Genomic DNA, 21,710 nt, shown 5'->3' with positions numbered 1-21,710 from the left:
AGACAAAAATGGGCTTTGCTATTAGATCCATAGTGCTTGTGAAGTTAGAAGGATGGTAAATGAACCTTTCCAATTTATTTTGTAGCATTTTAAACACAGTTGAAGTTATGAAGCCACTCCAGAAAACTCAACTGCAGACATTTTAAGAGAAAAATCTTCCACTGAAATATACATGTATCAAAAGTTAGAGTCCAGACTACAACCTGACTGAGGATGTACTCAACCCTTAATTCTGACTATGAATTCCTTAACTTTCATTGTTTGATATTACAACTTTAACATTTTCTCAATGGATTGAGCAGTGGATAAAATTAATTCAGCCTCTTACAGGAGATACTACACTTTTTGCATCATTTATTTGCTGTTATTTTGAACAAGTAAAAATCCATGACTCTAACATTAATAACTTTGAGTGGGAAGTTACTATATGTGAATTAAAAATGGTTATGTCAGTACATCCTTTCAGCATTTAAAAGATATTTCCCTGTGCTATATCAAGTGTCACATAGTATATCAATTTTTATTTCCCATCTCTCAAGTCTGGTATGCATACTGTTTAACTTCTTAAATTCTAAGTATAGACATAATTCACAAAAGATAGGCAAATGCTTGACTTACAGGAGATGGCATACATAAGATTTATATGAACAACTTTATTTTCAACAAGAAGGACTTTTGCATTTTGTGCAGCTACATCACATAACTTCAACTCTGTTTAAAAAGCTATAAAATAAATTGGAAAGGTTCATTTACCATCCTTCTAACTTCACAAGCACTACGAATCTAATAGCAAAGCCCATTTTAGTCTGAGAGGTGAGAATTTGACTCTGTTTTTTGAAAATAAAATGTTATGCTCTCTTTTGTACAATCTCCAAGCTGCTCTAATACTTGGTCAACCATTTCTGAGTGCCTGACAAACCTTACTCTCCACTCACTGACAATTGAAAAGCTCTCATTTGGCAGCCAGTGAAAATTGTTGCACTTTCTTTTCCTCTATACTATCATAGTGATAATAATTGATTATAGTACCTACACATTGATTATTCTATATTCACATCACTAATTTGTGGGCTCTAAATATGCATGTGTGTATAGATACAAATGTGTGTATATGTGCACATGTAGAATATGTACATGAAGTTTCCTCTATTAGAAACTCTGAAATTATTCCTATACCTAGTCATACAAAACAAAAACAACAATGACAGTGGTATGTATTATGCATTAAGCAATTACTAGGGGTTTTATATAATTATCTCAAAGCTACTGTAAGGTATTGTAATTATCTTTAGGAATTAGGAAATACAGGCTGAGAGACATTAAGTAACTTGTCTTACAGCTACTAAGTAACAAAACAGACCACAGCACTAACAGGTAGTGGAATTGTTATTTAAACCCTAATTTATTTATCTCCAATACCTGCGTTGGTTCTATAAAATTTTTAAATTACATATATTCCGAAATAACACATCTTATTCTCTACATCTTTTGTTTATACGTACAAATTTACTTAAAAGTGGATTCAGAGTCATACATTCCTCACATATGTCAGGATGCAAGATTTTTTCTATGTCATAAAGTTTTAAAAACACTTTTAAAAAATGGGTTGATGTTTGTGTTAAAATTTATTCTGTTTAGAAGGTTAAAAGCCAAATGGCATCTGAGATTTTATTTTCTAACTTTCTGTCTTATTTTTGCCTTATTTTGTGCTTCATTTTTTTCATACACCTTCTCCAAAAGACACAGACCTTCTGATATCTATATATTTTTACCTTGCCAGTATTCTCATATACAAATCGAGTTATTAGAAAAACTAACTAAATTTATTTAAATTGTTTAAACCATTGTCCATTAAAAGCTTTCTAGCTAGTAAGTAAAACGGCTATGACCAAAATGAAAAGTATATTTTAACTCATTATAAACTATTTAAGGTATACTCCAACCCTCAGGACGGATGGATGGACGGACGGATGGATGGATGGATGGATGGATGGATGGATGGATGGATGGATGAGACAGACAGAGAGAGAGAGAGAGATTCAACCTAAATCTAAACAACTTAGCATTAACCTTTAATCATTTAATCTTCATTACCCTGTATAGAGCAGTATTTTTTGAATTCTGATTACCCACTAGAATCATCTATAAACTTTTCACTACCCTCCATGCTCAGACTCCATCCAAGACCAATTAAATAAAAATCTTTGGGATAGGCATCAGTATTTTTAACAAGATTCCAAGTGATTACAAGGGACAACCAAGGTTGAGAACCACTAGCATGGAATGCTGTCACTCACTGCTCACATTCATCAGATGAAGAAGGTAGTTATAAAAAAAAGTTATTAATATTAAAGGTGTCTGACCCTCAGTATAGTGACACATCATGTTAAAGCCCTCAGGAAGTAGTATAATTAACTGTCCAAGAGGTTCATATGTAAACACCAAAAGAGTCACCCAGCCATAAACACACCTCCCATTGCACTACAAAAAGATTCCAATTATATTCTTTTTATCTCTTGCCTTGTAGGTATAGACCCACAGCTGTAGTAGTTCTAAGGGTAGAGAGACTCTAGTGGCAAATTTTCTATTTTTTCTATTTAAGGATAAAGAGAATGTAATGACATTTTAGATGTTAGGTATTATTGGACACATTTTGTAAACTAGGAAACTGAAGTGCAGTAAGATTTATTCAAGTCACAAAAAGGGCAAATGGAGAAAGGATCTAAAATACTGGAAAAAGTGCTCCATCAGGCATCAAGAAACCTGGGTTCCCCTTGTGGCTCTGATAATATTTGCTTTTTAAGCTCAGACAAGCCGCTGGTCTATACCTCAGTTTCCTCGTGTAATCTAAAGGCTTTGGACTAGATTAAGCATGCCCAAAGGTTCTATATATCATAGATCAGCAAAATTTCAAAGACAAGCAAAAGTGGAGACTTACATATAGTTGGGAACTTTTTATTTTACCAAATAAAACTATTGAAAAACAAAGAAAGCACATACCACCTATTATCACCAATACTTCATAGAAAGGACATTTTAATTCCCCAAAAGGTGGAAAAACATAATCTCAGGGTTATTTTAAAGTATGGCTTATGATAAACTGACTACATTGTCTTCAACATGGATAGCTACCTATTCTCCCTCTATCCAGTGAATGAGAATCATGATGACGTTTTCGAGTTTAACATTCTGTGAAAGTGCTGGCAGGGTAGAGGGGGAATGTTTAACACAACTTTTACTGTAGTACTCTTCCAAGGGTTTCCCAAAATTCCATTACAGAACTATCTTCATAATTTTGTCATATCCAAGTACCTAATTACTATTTGCTTAAGATTTTAATTTGACTTTTTCTTTTGGTGTATATATACTTCAAAAGGAAACTTCATATTATACTTCAAATAGAAAATTAAAATCACCTGCCATAAATAGAAGACAACCAGATAACCATGTAAAGAAAAACATTAAATTTATTTAAATTCTAGCTGACTGCCATATTGCACCCAAAGGCTCTGAGAATAAGATGATCTCTCTCTCTCTCTCTCTTTCATTCTCTCTCTCTCTCTCAGATTTTAGTACATACTACAAGAGTATTAAAGACTAACACTAAACTGAGCCCTCAATGTAAGGAGAAGGATCAAGGAAAAAAAAAATAGAAGAGAGACATTTTCCCTATTCAGTATTACGTAATGTCACATGCTGGCCTCACCTGGAACATCTGCCCCACTCTGCTGCACCTCACTCTGCCTCTGAAGAGGTAAGGCACTCTCCCACTTTAATTCTGGAAAGAAGCAGAGACTCTGTTTCCCTGAATTTTTAGTACCACTGGTTTGGGAGAGAGCTGGGGAGTACAGTGCAGTCTAAGAGATAAGCACAGATAGAGAAGGACGGGTTGTGTAGAGACTGAAGTAACTGAAGGATAGTGCAGAAAAAGCTTTGAGATTCACCTTCAGGTTTTGGTCTGCTGAATGAGATCTTTGCCATAAGGCCACACTTGGAAAAACAGGTAACTAGCTGATTCCATTGAGTAGCTCTTTGGATCTGGTCAGTTCTCTTATTTTTAGGCACATTCCAACTACAACAAACAATCTAGCATGACTAATGTGGAAAAACTGAAGTGTAGTTTTAGTTCACAACAAGAATTTGTAATTTTTGCTGTTACAGCCCTTGCTAGTCATAATTATAGCAGCTTTACCTATTCTTTATAACCCAGAAACTTTATTATTAAAATGTTTGAAGCAGACTATAGAGCATCTATCACTACTTTTAAAGTTAATTAGATTACATAAAAGAAATAATTAGATTTGCATTTTTATCTTGGTTTTAAACATCCAAAGATCACAACAGCCTGCCTGTGGGCAATTAAAAACAGCATACAGCAGAGACATAGGGAGAGGAAAAAGGGTCTGTTTTTCCTGGCTAATTCATGATTGAAGATAGAATTACAAAATATTTTAAGGGCTTGCTGAAGCTAGGGGCTAATCCTAGACTTCTAAGCTTTGTTTATACCCCTCATTTCTTTGCAAGGGAGTATCAGATGCATGTACAGTGCCAATAGAAGTATCAAATTACTTTCAATAGGTTTATTTAGTCCTTTTCAGAGAAAGATGGAAGGAGATCCATTACCTGATCAATAACACACAAAAAACAACTATTTGCCAGAGCCAAAACAGGAGCACTGTAATTGCATTTTGTTCATCAATGCTAAATACAAATAACAAAGAAATACAACCTAAGACAGAGGGACTATGTGGGATTGAAGTCAGCTTCTGACTGTCCTCGGTTTTTCTGTTGGCTGCTCCAGCCATCTCCAAAAGACAATAAATGGAAGGTGCAGCTCTTAAAATTAGAGGTCAATTAGATACTTAACGATGAAACATATCTTCAAATATATATCTATTATTATTATGCTAGCAAAAAATTAATTAACTAGGTCAAGTAGGTCATGAAGGCTAATGTACAAAGCAATTATTTCTGATCTTTAGACAACTACTTCACATAAAAAGGTAGTCCTTTATTCTGCTCAGCAGATACCTGAAATGCCTGTAGTTAATCATATCGAAGGAAACAAAAGGTAAGGTCTATCTCCTTAAAAGGTGAGAGGACATCTCAAGTTATTCTATTTAATTGTTTAAGGACAAGCACTTCCTTGCTTATAATATTAGCATCTTTCTGGTTACCAAAAAGGAAGAAAGGATAACACACATTTAATGATGCTCTACCATGTGGCAAACATACAGACACACAAAATATATAAATAGCACACAGGAATATATTATAATCAAAATTAAAAACACTGTATATGAAAGATAATCATATGTGCTTAAGAACAGAGTACAACTTCAGTGAAGTAATGAACACTGGTTTGGGTAAAAGAAAATAAGCAATATGTATTTCAATATTTAAAAGAAAAAGTTTTCAGATAAGACTAAGAATATTTGCAAAGACGCAGCAATGGCATTTAGTTCAGGTCTTCTACAAATAAAGTTTGCCATCTAAGCATATGTTAAATGATGAGGATGAGGGGAGGGCAATGAATATTGCACATTAATCATAAAGAAAACAAAGCACTAAAAATTTCAAGTCTCACGATTATACCCAAAAAAGACACGTGTATGAATTGACTAAATCGTTGGCCCTTGCCCAGAAAGCCAAATGCCTAAATAAAACCCCACCCAGCCAGTCCATTCTTAAGAGATTGTTGTTTAGTTAGTTATGTGAGGAGAGGACACTGCCTATATAGCTCACAATATAAGCCACTTGAATAACTCTAAAATTGGAGTCTGAAGAGACATGAATAATTGGATAATACTATTCATCCCTGGAAAAGGAAGTTTGTCACAGAGATATTTTAATGAGCTGAATTCTTTTGCAAAGATTCAGTTCTAGTTGCAAAATTCCATCGTTAAATGTGTTCTTATTGATGTGCTATAGAAACCAAAGAATGTGGTATATTGGATCCATAAAAAAATATCTTCTCCAGATTCAAAACCATGGCCTGGTCAAATGAGGTTAGATGAATAAATATATGAAAAAAATCAAGAAATGAGGATTTATAAAATATTTTCTGTTTTGCCTAGAATTGTCTTATATTTAATCATTGATTAAAATACTGTAAACATGCTTTGATCTGTTTACAACTGTCAAATTAATTAAAAGTGAATTCTGTTTACCAGTTAGCATAACTCAGAAGTAAAATGCTCCGAAATATTAGCTAAGATACTACAGTTCAATGAGTGGGAGGGGGAGGATGAAATTACTGGAAAAGTTATCTTTCCTTTGAAATTACAGCCTATGAAATCAACATTCCCAACTCCAGAGATCCATATTCCATGACCTATTAGTTTTGCTTTCCATAGACTTGGTAAAAAATATGCTATTTCTGTCCTGGAAATATCAAAAATATCTATTTTTTTCCTGGGCTCCATATCAGGAGAATTACTTAACATGTAAAAAATTAGAGAAATCATCATTTTTCCCAAAGCACAGAGGGATCTGAATTTATAAAGCAAACATTCTCTGAAAAGACCTAATATTAAAGTGATATTTTAATAATCATTTATAATTATTATCCTGATTTATTAAAAGATAAAAATGGACTCATCAAAACTATAAAAACATTTCACAAAATCATTCATCATACTTTTCCAACATGGTTTACATGGCTTTAGAAGAATCTATTTAAAAGTTTAGTTAGAATTTACAAAGGCAAAATAATGTTAAAAAATATATTCAAGGAAGAAATATAAATAAAATTGTTCTTAACTGCACATATAAGTTCTGAATAATTGCAAATAAAATAAACATGGGAACTTTTACAGTACTATCTTAATCATGCCTTTTCCTATTTCTAATGAAAAATCCTGTTTTTCAATTTGTGGAAGCCATTCATTCATTTTCATTTGTTTCCATTATAATAGACCCAGATGTGTCTGTGTGGGGTTGTTACAAGAGGTTAGGCACTCTTCCCTTTGTTTCTATTAAAGCTTGCAAATTGGGGGGAAAAATAGTACTATTTCAGAAGTCAGCATTCTAAACTAGAGGAATGATCTTGAATGCAACCACCTCATACTCATGACCCATAGCCAATTGCCATGATTTAATCTTGCTGACCATGTAAGCTAATAGGTTCTAGGACTCAAGATATAAAAAGAAAAAAAAAGTGTCAAACTTGCTCAAATTGTCTCTGTATTCATCATTTGCTTTCGAAAGAGAAGTTAGGTTTTATTTTTGATATATTTAATAATCTTTAATTCACCTTTAATAATTTTGTTTTATCCTTTGTTCTGTTTTGGGTTCAAATGAGAAAGTGTTTCTTTTTTTGATAGAAAAAAATGTTTGAAGCATCCCTCAAGTCTCATATTTTGCTCAGAAAGCATTTAAAATTAATCCAACAATAATCTCTCTCTTAAATTTGATTAAATTTCAAAAGCCATATTTGAAAATATAGTTACCCTTTCCCCTTCCAAAAAAAAAAAGAAAGTCTGAATATCAAATACCTGTTTTGTAAGTGTCAGAGGTGAATACATTTTGTGTAAGGAGTATGTGTTTTTCAGCATTTGAAAAATTTTTTGAATGGTCTCATATGTAGAAGGTAAATACTGACAAGATATGCCATAAAGCAGTAGCTCAGGACAGAATGAACTATAAATACAGGTCTTATTGCTTTCTCTTATTTTTTAAAAAATTTGAATTCTTATTACAAAGAATCTTATATTTCTAAAGTGAATGTAACTCTGACATTGACTATCTTTATTTTATAATTTATACTGCTAAGTTCAAGTGCTGATTAGCTTAAATTAAAAAAAATTAAACAAGAAATATCCACACATTTTAAAAGCAATCAAACTTCTATTAGAAAACTTGAAAAAAATTACTACTATCTTTTCAAATTGATGTTTCCAAATGTTCATTCCAATGAATATTTTAAGATCATGTTCTGTACTTTTCTGAAAAAGATGCAGTCAATTTATAACTACACAATCATAGATAAGTAATACATACTAAAAGTATTTCGTAAAAATATTCTGAACTGATTTGGTTGCTATTCACCTGGAGTTTTCAGTGCCACAGGAAAACATCAGTGAAGACAACCAGTCAGTATAATAGCACTGGACTAAGAAGTAAAATATATTAGAAAAGAATAAACAAGTAAGTTATAAAGCAGTAGTAAAAACAATAATTAACTGATATAAGAACACCTCAGGGAACTTCCTCCATTCCTGCTTTACAAATAGGAGAAACAGAGAGAACTAAACGATCATGTTATTTAACACCTACTGAGTTCTTACAGAGGGATCTACAGAAAAATGTAGGAAGCCACAGGCTAAAAATCTTGACCTGAGCAGTAGGAGCTACACTGAAAATTCTAATAAGGGCAGAACAAGGGAACACCTGGACAGTTATTTAATTAAGGGTCTCAGCATGAGTCATAAAAGAGATATCAGGATGAGAAATTATTCCAAGATTTCATTGTAAAGGCTGACTGTCAAAAATGCCAGACATTACAACTCATCTATATTCGGACTTTTTATTTTGCAACATGTGTACTTGAATCTGGAATATTGAATACGACAAAAAACAACAAAAAAGTTGGCTAAGATCTCCTATTGAAAATAGCTGGACAAAATGCCAATTAGGTAAAGGGACTGCTTCAGATACCAAATTAGTACTTTAAGTGCAGTAACTACCTGGAACACTGAGTATGATTAACAAAATGAAGCAAGGATCGAAGGTAAAATCCATGTTATTCGTCAATGAGGTAGAATATTGCAGTAAACTATGACCTCATGCTACTGATATTTTTTTTTAAAATACAGAAGGGCATGATAATAATATAATTCAGAATACACTGGCCCAGCTAGTTTGAATCATAGATCCCAGCAGGTTCTCCAATAATCAAGGGAAACAAGAGTCTATAGTAGGATAGGGATAACTCTGTGATCAGTATTTCTGAGGATTAATCACTAGACAGCCAGTTCCTTATTCTAGGGCTTTCTAGACGTCACACACCTATATTCCTATTTGGAAAGGGAGGCCATTTTCCTTGCCTATCTCAAATAGCTGTTCATTGAGTTAACCATCAAGTATCTAAAAGAATGACAGAAATCAGACCATCACCTTTCCTCCCCAGATCATTGTAATTATGATCTATATATTTTTACATTGCCATAAGAAAAAGGGATTTTCTACACCATGTCATAATTATTCAGGAACAAGTTTTTCTTCCTTTTTAGACTGTAAGCTCCTTGAAGACAAACTATCACTCATTAATCTCTCTATTCCCTTTAGCTTCTAGAAGGAATACAGTTAATATTTGTTAAGGAACAAATTATTAACAGCCTTTTTCCAGATTTTTCTCATAATTGGTCCAATTAGTCCTAACAAGTAAATTAAAAGTAAGTTCTCTCTACAGTACTATTACATGGTAAAATACAAAACAGAAAGTGGTCAGTGGCAATAAAAAATACCATCTGTATGCTACCTGGGAGACCATTAGATTCCCAGTAGGTAGTGTTAGGCAAAAGGCAAAAAGAAAAAAGATAAGGGTTATTTTGCTTACATATCACATCAGAGAAGAATGCTTAGGCCACCATCTAGTACATATTTCTTACATTCAATTATAGAATTGTGCACAACATCCTTGAAAACAGCCCTATTGGTGCTGTTTATAAGACAGGGGTACATCTGCAGAGTTTTAAATTCCATTTTCAAGGAGGAAAGTATCTAAGTATAATCAGACGAGAGTAATAAAATACACTGACCTGGATCTGTTGCTGCAGGAGATTAATTTTGTGCTGCTGTTGCAGAAGTTGCTGCTGTTGTCTCGCAATCTATCAGAAATAAAGTTTCATTAAGTTAAAATGAAATGCTTACACCTCTGCCATTACGTCAGGTATTTCTCCTGGTATTACAACAATGTTTTACTGCACCTGTATGTGAAAGAGTTCCTATAAAATGAGAGAGGCCAAATCAGAAAGATGGATGAAAGGAAAAATTTTTAAACAAGTGCCATCTCTGCTTTGTCTGTAGGAAAACTACCCCTTCTATTATATTTGTGAGCTATTCACCTATATCTGCACTGGTCAGATGGAAATCATGGGATTTTAGAAATCGAATCCTTGTAGAATATAGATAGAAAAATCTCTGGCTACATTTTTCTAAATGGCTTAATTTGGATGTAAAAAGTAAAATCTGTAAGCAAAGACAGGAAAAATCTTTCTATTACTGTTTAATATGGTCTATGTTGGCAAAACCTTTCCTGATACAAAGATTTTCAGAACTGATACATTTACAAATATTGTTAAAGGAGTGCCAAAGAACACAGCAAAAAGTAAAAAACCTTTAGCTTTTTTTGTTGATGCTGTATGTGATGTACAAAATATTTTTAAAAACAAATTAAGCTGTAATTTAACATTTATCCATTTATCCTTTTGAGAACAATGTGTTTATTTCACAGTACAAGATCTATATACAAATTTTATATTTCCTTGTTTCATCCAACAATAAAATTCAACATCTAAACACATTATCTGGTCTATAAAAAGAAATGTTAACCATTTAATGCAAGCCCTACTGATGACTGTCTCTGGCTCTCAGGAGGTCAAATAGCTTCCTTAGGATAATAGTGTTTACTATGAAGTATGAGTCAGGCATCAGGCCACTATTGACTCAAAAGCTGAGCTGCTAGAGCTTGAAGTCCAGAGAGGTGATCCTTAGTGAGAACACACTCACTGCCAACCTAGGAAGCCAGAGAGAAAAGCAGCCAGAGAGCACTCAGAAGGACTTTGTTTAGTAGTGCCTTTTTGTCAAGAGTGTATTTTCTTCCTATTTCTTCCTATTTCCAAAGCCAGTATTCTAGAATCGGTTATGTTGGAAGTGAAAATGAGCGTAAATCAGTTCCAAGCTATATACTTCCCAAGCCTTTTTGATGTTTTAGCCTATGCAGGGGGTAGTGCCCAAATTATATTTCATTCAGCACAAGATGACAACATAGCAGTCTGCTTCTAAATGTTGCTTTATGATTTCGGATGACAACTGGTTCCTACTGGAAGCCATGATAAAGCTGCCCCTAATGCAGACTACAGTGTGATAAATGAGACTACTCCTTGTCAGAGCTTTATACTTAAAGTGGAAATAGTATTTAATCAGGTTGGGATGGCCCACTCTGCTTGTGGATATTCAAATCAGAAATGTACAACTCATTCTGCAGCTCTAGGTATAGATGCTGGATCCTCTGAATATTTATTTCCTCTTAGCAAACCAGTGAAACGCCACTAGGCATCTAATATTGATGGTCCCTCCTAAATGATAAAGTGCTGCATAGAAATGCATCCAAAACACCACAGTGCAATTACTATCATCCACTCTAGACGTATGGGTTTGACACAGTGAAGTATGGTACATAAGCACCATGTGGCTCAAATTTTGAATTTTATTTGCCAATCGGTTGAGCTACATGCTCGCTTCATTGAGCATGACAACCTAGTTTTAAGTGTCATTTAATTTTCATTTTGAAATATAATTACAAAGTGTTCACTGTAAGATATCACTCGTCTGCAAATGTGTCAAGATTAATTTGTGCTAGCTTATTCACAAGTGTCAATAGTTAATTACTGTGTCATCTCTGGATGGCTAAATGACATTCTAACTTCTGATTTTTTACAGTGTTCCTTTATGTTATTTTCCATTAGGGGCTGAGTCCATATTCCTACATGTGGGCAAATATTCAAGCATATAAAATACCAGACATCACAACTCATTAAAATCAACAGAGCATATATTGCTATATATACTCCTATAAAATACATTTAACTGAAAAGATAATTCCAGTAATAATGTCAGATTCCTAAAAACTGCACATTAATTTAGATCTGTCTGATCTAAAGCATCAGGGACTACTCTATAGAATCATTGTTAGATTAGTGTACTCTTATGAGACAAGAAAAAACATTTGGGAAAGTGATTTATTTTTAAAAGACGTATATTTAAACTTTGCTATTTTTTCTTCATTCTCAATTCTAAGTCAATCAAGTCAAATACTTTTAGGAACCATGTACTAATTTGTATTCAATGACTTACCTATGCTATAAATAGTGACCATGTGATATATCACCCAAACCAAGAAAACTTTCACAAGTAAAAGGAGGCAGGGTATTATTACTCTACAAAACAGGCATTATACCAGGGCTATCTGAGGAAAACTGAAATGTATAGTCACCTCTTTGGACTTTAAACCTGAAGAAAATCATTGGACCAATGAGCTAAAAGATTCCCAAAGTTTTTCTGGAACAGAACCCCCTTTTTCTGGATGAGGAAAATAAGGCGCAGAGAAAAGTCACTTACTCATAGTGAAGCTTCAGAGGGATTATATGTGATGTCTATATGAATAAGCATCCCCAAATCATTAATCAAATCCAAACCTGAAACAATGTATCATTTTAGTTATGCCCAGTTGCTATAATGCCTTTTTTGTACACATATTCCCTCAACATTCTTAAAGACCCTAGATTTCCAGAAGGCTTTGTTTTTTTTTTCCGTCTTTTCTTATTTTTTATTTTTATTTTTTAGGAAAGCTTACAACAAATAAGCCAATCAATTTGATTACTCTCTGAGCCTGGCACATTCCACATCTCCAGTTCGTCAGCGCCTTTTCCAGGGCTCACCTGTTCTTGCTGTTGGCGAGCAAGGTCCATTTGCTGCCGTTGTTTCTCAATTTGTGAGGCTGCCAGTTTTTTCTGTTCATCATGCGCTGCCAGTAGCTGCTCCCGTAAACTGATCAGCTGGGTAATCATGGTGGAGAGCTGCCGTTCTTTTTCTGCCAGGCTCTCAGGTGTACCTAAAATGGAAGCAAGAATAGATCTCACAAGCTTGAGAAATACCTGGATGAACAGGGGAAAGGAGGGCAGAATTTAGAAAGGGACTATCCTAAGACGTTTAAAGATCTGGGAAAATGACTGGAGGCCATTGAGGGTGCAGGAACACCAGAGAGTAATTACAGCAGTGGAATGAATGCTAGGGTTCCTCACTGTTCCTGCCAAGAGAAAGTATTGTCCCTAGTAAAATTCTCACTCACTCTCCCCTCTTGCTCTAAAAAAAGCAGACTTACCCCATTTTCTCCTTTTTGCCCCCAATCTATCTGATCAAGCTAGGAAATCCATATTTAATATGAAAGATCAGAAACTATAGATTATATTAATATTCTATAATCACCTCTAAGCTCAGTGACTAACAGTATCTAAGACATAGTAGGTGCTTAATAAAAGTTACTTGAGGAAGTTTCTGATCCTTGCCCTCACAAAATTTTCTATTGTACAAAGATATGTCACTGAAGTTTAGAAGTTAGGAGTCAATCTCTTGGCCATAGAGAGAATTCTACAGAGAGAATTAAAACTGCCTCAGGTGAGAAAAGATTGAATGTGATTTTTTTTTTCCTGAGAAAGGATCAAGTAAAATTCCCAAGTTCATCTGTAAAGGCAACAGTGTTGCTTGGGGGGCTCTATCACCCCTTTGTCATTTGTCATTTGTCATTTTTCAAAGAGAAAAAAACACATTCAAGGTTGAAAAGGTTATGCATAAGGATACGCTGTTTAATGAATATGATGTCGCTGAACACTTATGGTATGCACTAATGGTGCTGAACAGTCTTTTTATGGGCAAATTGCACAGCTCTCCTAAGTAAAGGGTACAGAATCCTTTTGTGAATCTAAATTAGAGCATTTTACCGCAGCATAAGATAAGAATTTCAACCCACTGTATCTGAGCCACACAGATTTCATTATGAAGAAATGATCTGTGATTTGAAAGCTTTTCAGAAAAATGCTACCAGCTGTCAAAGGGGACAAAGATTGCCAATTTTTGTGTGTGCAGAAGGAGAGACTTCCAACCTCCTTATGAAACCCCCTCATTCCTACTAAGAAAGCACCATCACGATCTGAGAAAATATTTTAATTATGAGTGGCCTTATTTTTAAAGTAGCCCAAAGGAGAAAGAGAAACTTCAGAGGATACAGGCTAGCACTTGTTAGTATATGATTTCTGAAAGGTAGGACTGATGTCAACAGAGAAGCTACCACATTTAGGACTATCATGGGATTCTTAATGTCAACTCGGTCCAAAAAAAAAAAAAAGAAAAGCTGTCAGTATCTCTTATATCCTCAGATTTACTGAGCTCAACAATGGCCTAAAATCAAAATTAAAGGAAAAATAAAGTTGTTAGAAAGTGTATTCCACTGATAAGGAAACAAATACTGTATCAAGGCTAGTGGCCAGCTACTCCTTCTAGATCCTGGAATTTATTAAAAGAAAATGGGTTTTTACTTCAGCAATGGGAATTTCATCTTGGTAAAAGGAAGAATTCATTGATCCAGAACTTCCAAAATACAAAAGTAGTTTCCCAAAAAGAATCATAAGATCCATAAGATCTCTTGAAAAGGACAAAAAGTTCAACTAATGTATTTGTTAATATATACAGGAATGAGAAAATACAACACAAGAATGATATTTTTTAAATTTACATAATGAATAAATTTTTAATTCAATAAACATTTTCTGAATTGCAACTATGTGTCAGGTACTATAACAAGAACTAAGGACAGTGTGGCAAGTAGAAGCAGACACAGTCCCTATTCTTAGGCATTTTGTAGTTCAAAATTTGAAGAGATAGGCTGGGCACGGTGGCTCATGTCTGTAATCCTAGCACTTTGGGAGGCCGAGGCAGGTGGTTCGCCTTAGGTCAGGAGTTCAAGATCAGCCTGACCAATATGGTGAAACCCCGTCTCTACTAAAGATACAAAAATTAGCTGGGCATAGTGGTGGGTACCTGTAGTCCCAGCTACTTGGGAGGCTGAGGCAGGAGAATCGCTTGAACCTGGGAAGCAGAGGTTGCAGTGAGCCGAGGCCATGCCACTGCACTCCAGCCTGGGTGTCGAAGTGAGACTCCATCTCAAAAACAAACAAAAAAAAAAATTGAAGAGACACCTTAATCATGTAATCAAACATGTAAATGTAAACTACAACTACATAGGAATTACAAATAAGACAAATGTTCTGTGGGAGTTTAACCAAATTTGGGTGCCCAAGTTCAGGGAAAGTAATCTGAAAAAGCAACAAATTAACAGAAGGATAAATAGGAGTTAACTAGACGAAGAGTTAGAGCATGATTTGAAGGAGCTTTCCAGAAAATGTGAAATTGCAATGACAAAGAAACTACAACTGAAGAAAGGGTTGCAAGAGGGTGGTTGGTGGTCAAGGAGCTTTTCCAAAAAAGAAAACACTATAGGCAAACGTTGTGTGTGTGTGCATGTGTGTGTGTGTGTGTGTGTACGCATATGTTGGGGATGGGGGGCAGTTTGGTGTGTTCCAGAAATTGAAAGAAGTTAGTGAAACTTGAGCAAGGAAAATAAACAGGAATAGAGCATTAGATTAGGCTAGAGAGCTAGTAAGAGGGCATACCATTCAGCCCCTTATAGACCATGTGTGATGATCTACATATTTATTCTAAGAATGATTCCTAATCACTAAAGTATTTTAAGAAACAAGTGATATGGTCATTTTGGTTGCAGTGTGATGAATAGATTGGAAAGACATGAGATAAATGGGAAGTATACATATTTTATTATTATATTTTGTGCAATATTCTAACATACATGTATTTGTATTGTAATATCTGTCTATATGATATAAGTTAAGAGAAGGTTTATTGGATATAGTAATAGTTACTGTACTATAATTTTTTGTTAATAAAGAAGAGCTTACACAGGAAATTTTGGGCAAGGACCAATACAAGAGTTGGATCTAGTATTTAGATTCCCCAATAACTACTGGAAAATTTTCTCTTCTTCCATCTTAAACAATCTTTCAACCGTCTTCAACTTATTCCCCTTTCTCCTCTGCATAGGCACAGAGAGGCTAAAGATAATACCTAAATGACTTCTTAGCCTCTTCTGTTCACAGTGAAGCCAAAAGATTTATAAATGCATTGGTGCTTCCAGGGTTAATAGATATATGTAAGTATACCTGAATTTATGGAATAACACCATTTAGCTCAATCCAATTGTAAACAGTCAGTGGCATCTAAATTTTTTCTTTGGACTTAAAAGATACACGTTTAAGAAGAAAATGCAGAAAGCAGTATTTTTAAAATGAGAATTTAAACACTCACATAAGGCTGTCACTATTTTTTCCTTAAACTTGAGGAGTACATACAGTCAACCCCCGCTATCTATAGGTTGCACATCCACTGATTCAACCAACCACAGACTCAGCCAATCTCGAACTGAAAATATTTTTAAAATAATAACAACACAATAAAAAATAACACAAAACAACACAATATAACAACTATTCACACAGCATTTACATTGTATTAGGTGTTATAAGTAATCCAGAGATGATATGAAGTATGTGAAAGAATGTGCATGGGTTATATGCAAATACCAGGCCATTTTACATAAGGAACTTGAACATCCTCAGATTTTTTAATGTATATATTTTGAATAGTGGCATTAAAAATGAAGTTGGAGTGAAGCATAGTAGTGTAACAAGCCTGAAATTCCCCCTGTATTGGGGATCATATATATAGCCAAGCAGCCCTTGGGGCTCAAATTAGGGAAAAAACAATTTACACCATACAATAGCTTATATTCAAAATGTGCAGATTAATTTGTGTGTGTGCGTGGCGGTGGGAGGGGGATGCATTTTTCTGTTCTGTACCTACTGTATTTGTTTGGGTATAATGGTTTGAAGCCAAGCATTTAAGACCTATAATGCAGATTTTCCTGTTTTAATTAACAGCATGTGTTTATGCCACTGTAATAAAAATAACATCAAGTCTAAATCACACTGACCATCCAACCTGTGAATACAAGTTTTTTATCTTAAAAAAATTAAACATGAAACTTTGCCATGGCAAAGGAACTACAATTGTAAGAGGCGCTGAAAGAACAGATAGTGATGAGACATAAAGGAGCAACCAAAATATAGTCAAATTTTGTTAAGGATGGCAAAAGACCTTAGAATGCTCTTATGCATTAACTCTATATAGAAAATAATATATTGGCCAGGTGCAGTGGCTCATGCCTGTAATCCCAACACTTTGAGAGGCCGAAGTGGGAGGATCACTTGAAGCCCAGAGTTTGAGAACTACTTGGGCAACACAGTAAGAACCTGTCTCTTCAAAATTTTTTTGTAAAAAATAAGCTGAGCGTAGTAGCACACACCTGTAGTCCCAGCTACACAGGAGGCTGAGGCAGGAGGATTACTCGAGCCCAGGAGTTCAAGACTGCAGTGAGCCATGATTGCGCCACTGCACTCCAGCCTGGGTGGAAGAGACTATCTCTCAAAAAGAAAGAAAAGAAAAATCATGTCCTAAATCATGTTTGGAGGTTTAAAAAAATCAACTTGGAAAAAAAGTAAACCAACTTCTGATGATCTGCCCAGGCCAGCAGAGGTCATCAGGAGCTACCTAACATCATCTGTTTCATGTCCTTCAAGCTATCTTAAAATGATTCTCTAAAAAGCACTGCCAGAAAATAGTCTTCTGCCCAGCTCCCACATAAAAACAGAGGTAGTTTCACAAACCACAAAAGGGGAACCAGCAAAAACACTTCTGTACACAGCTTCTCTACAAGTCAGCATGCCTTTTATCCAACATCACACACAGTGTGCGCCTGACACTCTCTACTATAAACTGTATCTGTTCTCCAACTCCAAAGACAGTGCAGCAGGGTTTTTTTTTTGTTTTGTTTTGTTTTTTGTTCCATGGGGTCGTCTTTATCCCCAAACCACATCTGTCTTGAGTTTTTCTCAGATTAGTCAGGTGGATCAGTGCTCCCCAGGGCCTGCTCCAGCTGAAGTATTTTAATTTGACTAAACACCTGATTTATTTTATCTCTCCGATGAGAAAGGCAGTTTGTCTTAATAGAGCCTGTCAGCCCACAGCCCCATTCACAGCAATTTACAGGCAGCCAGGGACGCTGGAAGAGAAGAGTGCCGTGATTCTGTATTTTATCCTCCTCCAGAAAGCACCTAAAAGCAGCTATTCACTGCTACTGCATGTGGCATTTTAGAACTGAATTAGCTTTTTATTCAAGTAACTACACTTGTTGTGAATAGCTTATCTGTAAAATTGCTACATTCACTACTGATTTTATTAACCTTTGGCTCTATCACAAAATGGTCTTCAGTTAGGAAAGACCTTTAAAATTGACACATTTTTTTTTCTTAGGGGCCTTTATTCCAGTGACTTCAGATTTACTGAATTTGATCCATTGAATTCTTTACCAGTTGTACTTAAAATTTTGAGTCTCAATAGAAAGTCAATAGTGCGTAAATAAGGAAACACTTTTCAAAATATAAATATGATGACAATTTCCCCCATCAAAAGTTTTCAAATACCATCTTTCATTATAACAGTTTCAAAATCATCCCTCTAGCCTTTTTTGGTCACAATCTGAAGAACTGGAAAAAAAAAATAACTGAAATGTACTTTTTTTTTTTAACTTTACGAACTACTACTACCTGTCCCCAGGCCCAAAGCCACAGAGAAGATTCAAAACAGATGAGAATTTAGGTAAAATGAGATAAATAAGACAATTCTCTTATTGATATAGCATCAAAAATTAAAATAAAAAAAGTAAGTTTAAAATTTATTTAAAAGCCTTTTTTTACATCAGTTCACAAAAGTTAGCATGACAGTCTGCTAATTTTGCCCTTATGAAATATATATAATCAATATCAGTGGTGCTAGAAATAAGACTGGTCATTTGGAAGTCACTGAAGACCAGATCCGGATAAGGCAGGCAACTTGCAGAGCACTTTACTAAATGGAGATTTACCTCACCTCTTCCACAGTATTCCCATACCTAGAACTTTTACAATATAAAAATCTTAAACAGGTCATTCATTAAATAGATATTCTCTGAAAGGAAGTCACCACTATGTGATGACAACTAAGTTTTTCTAATGAGAAAATCTAGAAACAACACAGCAATGGAGAAAAAGAGTTGAGAGGAAAAGAGAGAAAATGAGTACAAGAACAGCTAAATTAAATTTTGTGCATTTCTCCACACCCTTTCTATTTCTAATAAAATGGGCTAGGCATGGTGGCTCATAATTGCAATCCTAGCAATTTGGGAGGCTAAGGTGGCAGCATCTCTTGAGACCAGGAGGTTGATGCTGCAGTGAGCTATGATTGCATCACTGCACTCCAGTCTGGGGGGCAGGGTGAGATCCTGTCTTTAAAAAAAAATAAAAATAAATGAAGGGCAATGGTGTTAAAATACCAAGCCAAATAAAATTAATAGTCAACAAATGGCATTCTCTGGAAACATGTCCCAGGGAATTTAAAATGAGATTTAAACCTAGATATTCTCCTGTATTAGATCAATGCACACATTAATAAACTTAATCGGACTTAATGAAATTATAAGAAACCTGGGTAACTAACAAATGTCTGTGTTTAGAGCAGTGGGTAGGGGTGACACTGACACTGGAGTGGAGTTCTGATGAAGATACACTTTTTCACATAAATCCTAGAAAGATTAAAGCACTTAACAGTAATTCCAAAGCAACATCAATCAAGGAACTCAGCCAACAATCCAGAAAGATTGTAAATTAAGTTGAAAACAAAAGCTCTTAAGAATCAATTCCCTGGTCAGTTCTAATTTTTTTAATGGATATCGTTTTAGAAGAAAGCCAAAATAACAATGCTAGTCATAAAAGAAAGCTGCATTGCTCTTTTCTACCCACAGATAACCTGGGAAAACTGCTGCATCTTTACACTGCAGCCTCCTCACACATCTGATGGACTGTGATGTCTCCACTTCACAAGCTCAGTCCATCATTTAGCATTGGCCTTTTTGGATACAGCCTTCTTTTAAATGTCACAAAACATAGCAACAAAAAGTCAACAAAAAATAAACAGGGTAAACTGAAGAGACTAACAATCTATCAGAAGGTCCCCTGATAAAAGTTACTTTGTGGTGACTGCCTGAGAAAGGAACCCCTGTCCCAGCATACCAGCAGCTAATTTGAGTTCTGAATCCAATAGCAGTTTTAAAAGCTTTCCACACTAAAGGGCCCCAGTGCATCATAAAGATAAAGGATTTCAGTACAAAACCACCACAAAGACCTCTATTATCTTATCAGTCTTTGGTTACAACAGCTGAACCAATATGACTAAATTCTGAATGACTTTTTTCAAAACAGCAGAATACTGGAATTTCTTTGTTTTCTCATCAGTCAGCTATTGTCATTGCTCCCATATGCTACTGTCCATTCGTCAGTAAATAAAAAGTTTAATAAATGCAGCAATTGTGCTCTTAGGAATCACTTAGGGACCACTTCACAGGAAGTGTGCCTCATGAGTTGAGGTATAGGCTGTTTGTTACTGTTGCTGTTGTTTTCTTTTTCACTGAATGTATGAGAATTTCCTTCTTGATATTCACATTTAAAATGCCATTAGAATCTACAGTGTACAAACAAGGCAAAAATACCCAGGTATTTCCTAAATTAAGATCAAACTCTCCTATACCAGGCACACTCAAGTCTCCTACTTCCCCTCTTCCTGGCTGCAAAAGGAAGTCTATTCCTGGATCAACTGAGATCTATTCATGTCGCAAATCCTAACAGAGCAAGAACAATCCATGGAATCCTGCCATCTAGGCTCCCAACCTCACAGCTGGGCTTCTAGCCCATTGTGCTTTATAAGCCTGTCCTTTTTGGATCTGGAAACGAAGGTATTCTGAAACATTTCTCCTTCAATATAAGACAGACTGTCTTTACATTACTGTTCTTTGTGGGTGACTTCCAGTCACTGGCTACATCTCCATAACCTACACATAAAAATAGTAATTTCTGGCCTTTCAGAAACATGAAATTCTTTTGTCCTTTAAAGGGGAAAAAACAATTAAATCATTTGTGTCAATATCACCACCAAGTATTGAAGGATTGGCTCTTTCTCTAGAAGCTCCATGAGCATTAGGAGAGGAAGGGAAGGAGTAAGAAAAATAGACTGTATTAACAAGGCATTTTCTTAAAAATTCTTATCTTAATCTTCATCCGAAAAGTTACATTGTTATTTTCATTTCACAGATGAAAAACCAAGCTATTGAGAGAGAAAGTAATTTGACCAAGTCATAGAGCATTTAACTGAATTTGAATTCACATCTTCTGATTTTTAATCCAAGCGAGTCTAGAGTCTAAGAAAGAGGTATCTTCCCTCATCTCACACTTAGAATACATAGTTAGGGAATTTCTAAAAGTTAGGAGCAATGTTCTGAGGTACCAAGAATCCTAATGCTATTTACAGCTAAGAGATATGCAACTAAAAGGAATGAAGAAGTATACAACTTCTCAGTTAAGGCTTTGTTTACAAAATAAGGCAAAAAGCTTGGCTAGCAATCAGACAACCAATAAATTGAACTTTGACATCTTATGGATGTGAAAACAGATCTCGACATTAAGTGACATGTCTGAATTACTCTGGAAATTAGCAGCAAGCCTGGCAGACCAGATTCTCTGTGTGCTTATTCCCTAACCCTTCTCTTCCCAAATAGCATATGGCTTCCTGGTTTCAGGCCCAAATACAGTGATTATGCAGACTCCGACATTCTCTGGCATTCTCTGGCATTCTCCAGCATTCCAGATACAATATTTACAACACCCATGAAAGTATGAGAAATACACTCAAATATTTGCATGAGTCCAGTGTGC

The 21,710-nt window shown here is 35.1% G+C and overlaps 1 protein-coding gene across 23 annotated transcripts in view; it reads right to left on the bottom strand.

The window, feature by feature from the left end:
* SOX6 (SRY-box transcription factor 6) overlaps positions 1 to 21,710 on the bottom strand; it is a 664,535-nt gene that overhangs the window by 208,165 nt on the left and 434,660 nt on the right. For all 23 annotated transcript variants that reach the window (XM_054438794.2, XM_054438792.2, XM_063671129.1 and 20 more), the window contains 2 exons: positions 12,663 to 12,835; positions 9,762 to 9,830 (listed from right to left, as the gene is read on the bottom strand). In XM_054438794.2, the coding sequence (XP_054294769.1) occupies positions 9,762 to 9,830; positions 12,663 to 12,835 (242 nt within the window). The remainder of the gene's footprint in view (positions 1 to 9,761; positions 9,831 to 12,662; positions 12,836 to 21,710) is intronic.

The sequence above is a fragment of the Pongo pygmaeus genome, chromosome 9, assembly GCF_028885625.2.
Source record: "Pongo pygmaeus isolate AG05252 chromosome 9, NHGRI_mPonPyg2-v2.0_pri, whole genome shotgun sequence".
In the NCBI taxonomy this organism is placed as follows: domain Eukaryota; kingdom Metazoa; phylum Chordata; class Mammalia; order Primates; family Hominidae; genus Pongo; species Pongo pygmaeus.
This window is presented reverse-complemented; position numbering and strand designations above follow the sequence as displayed.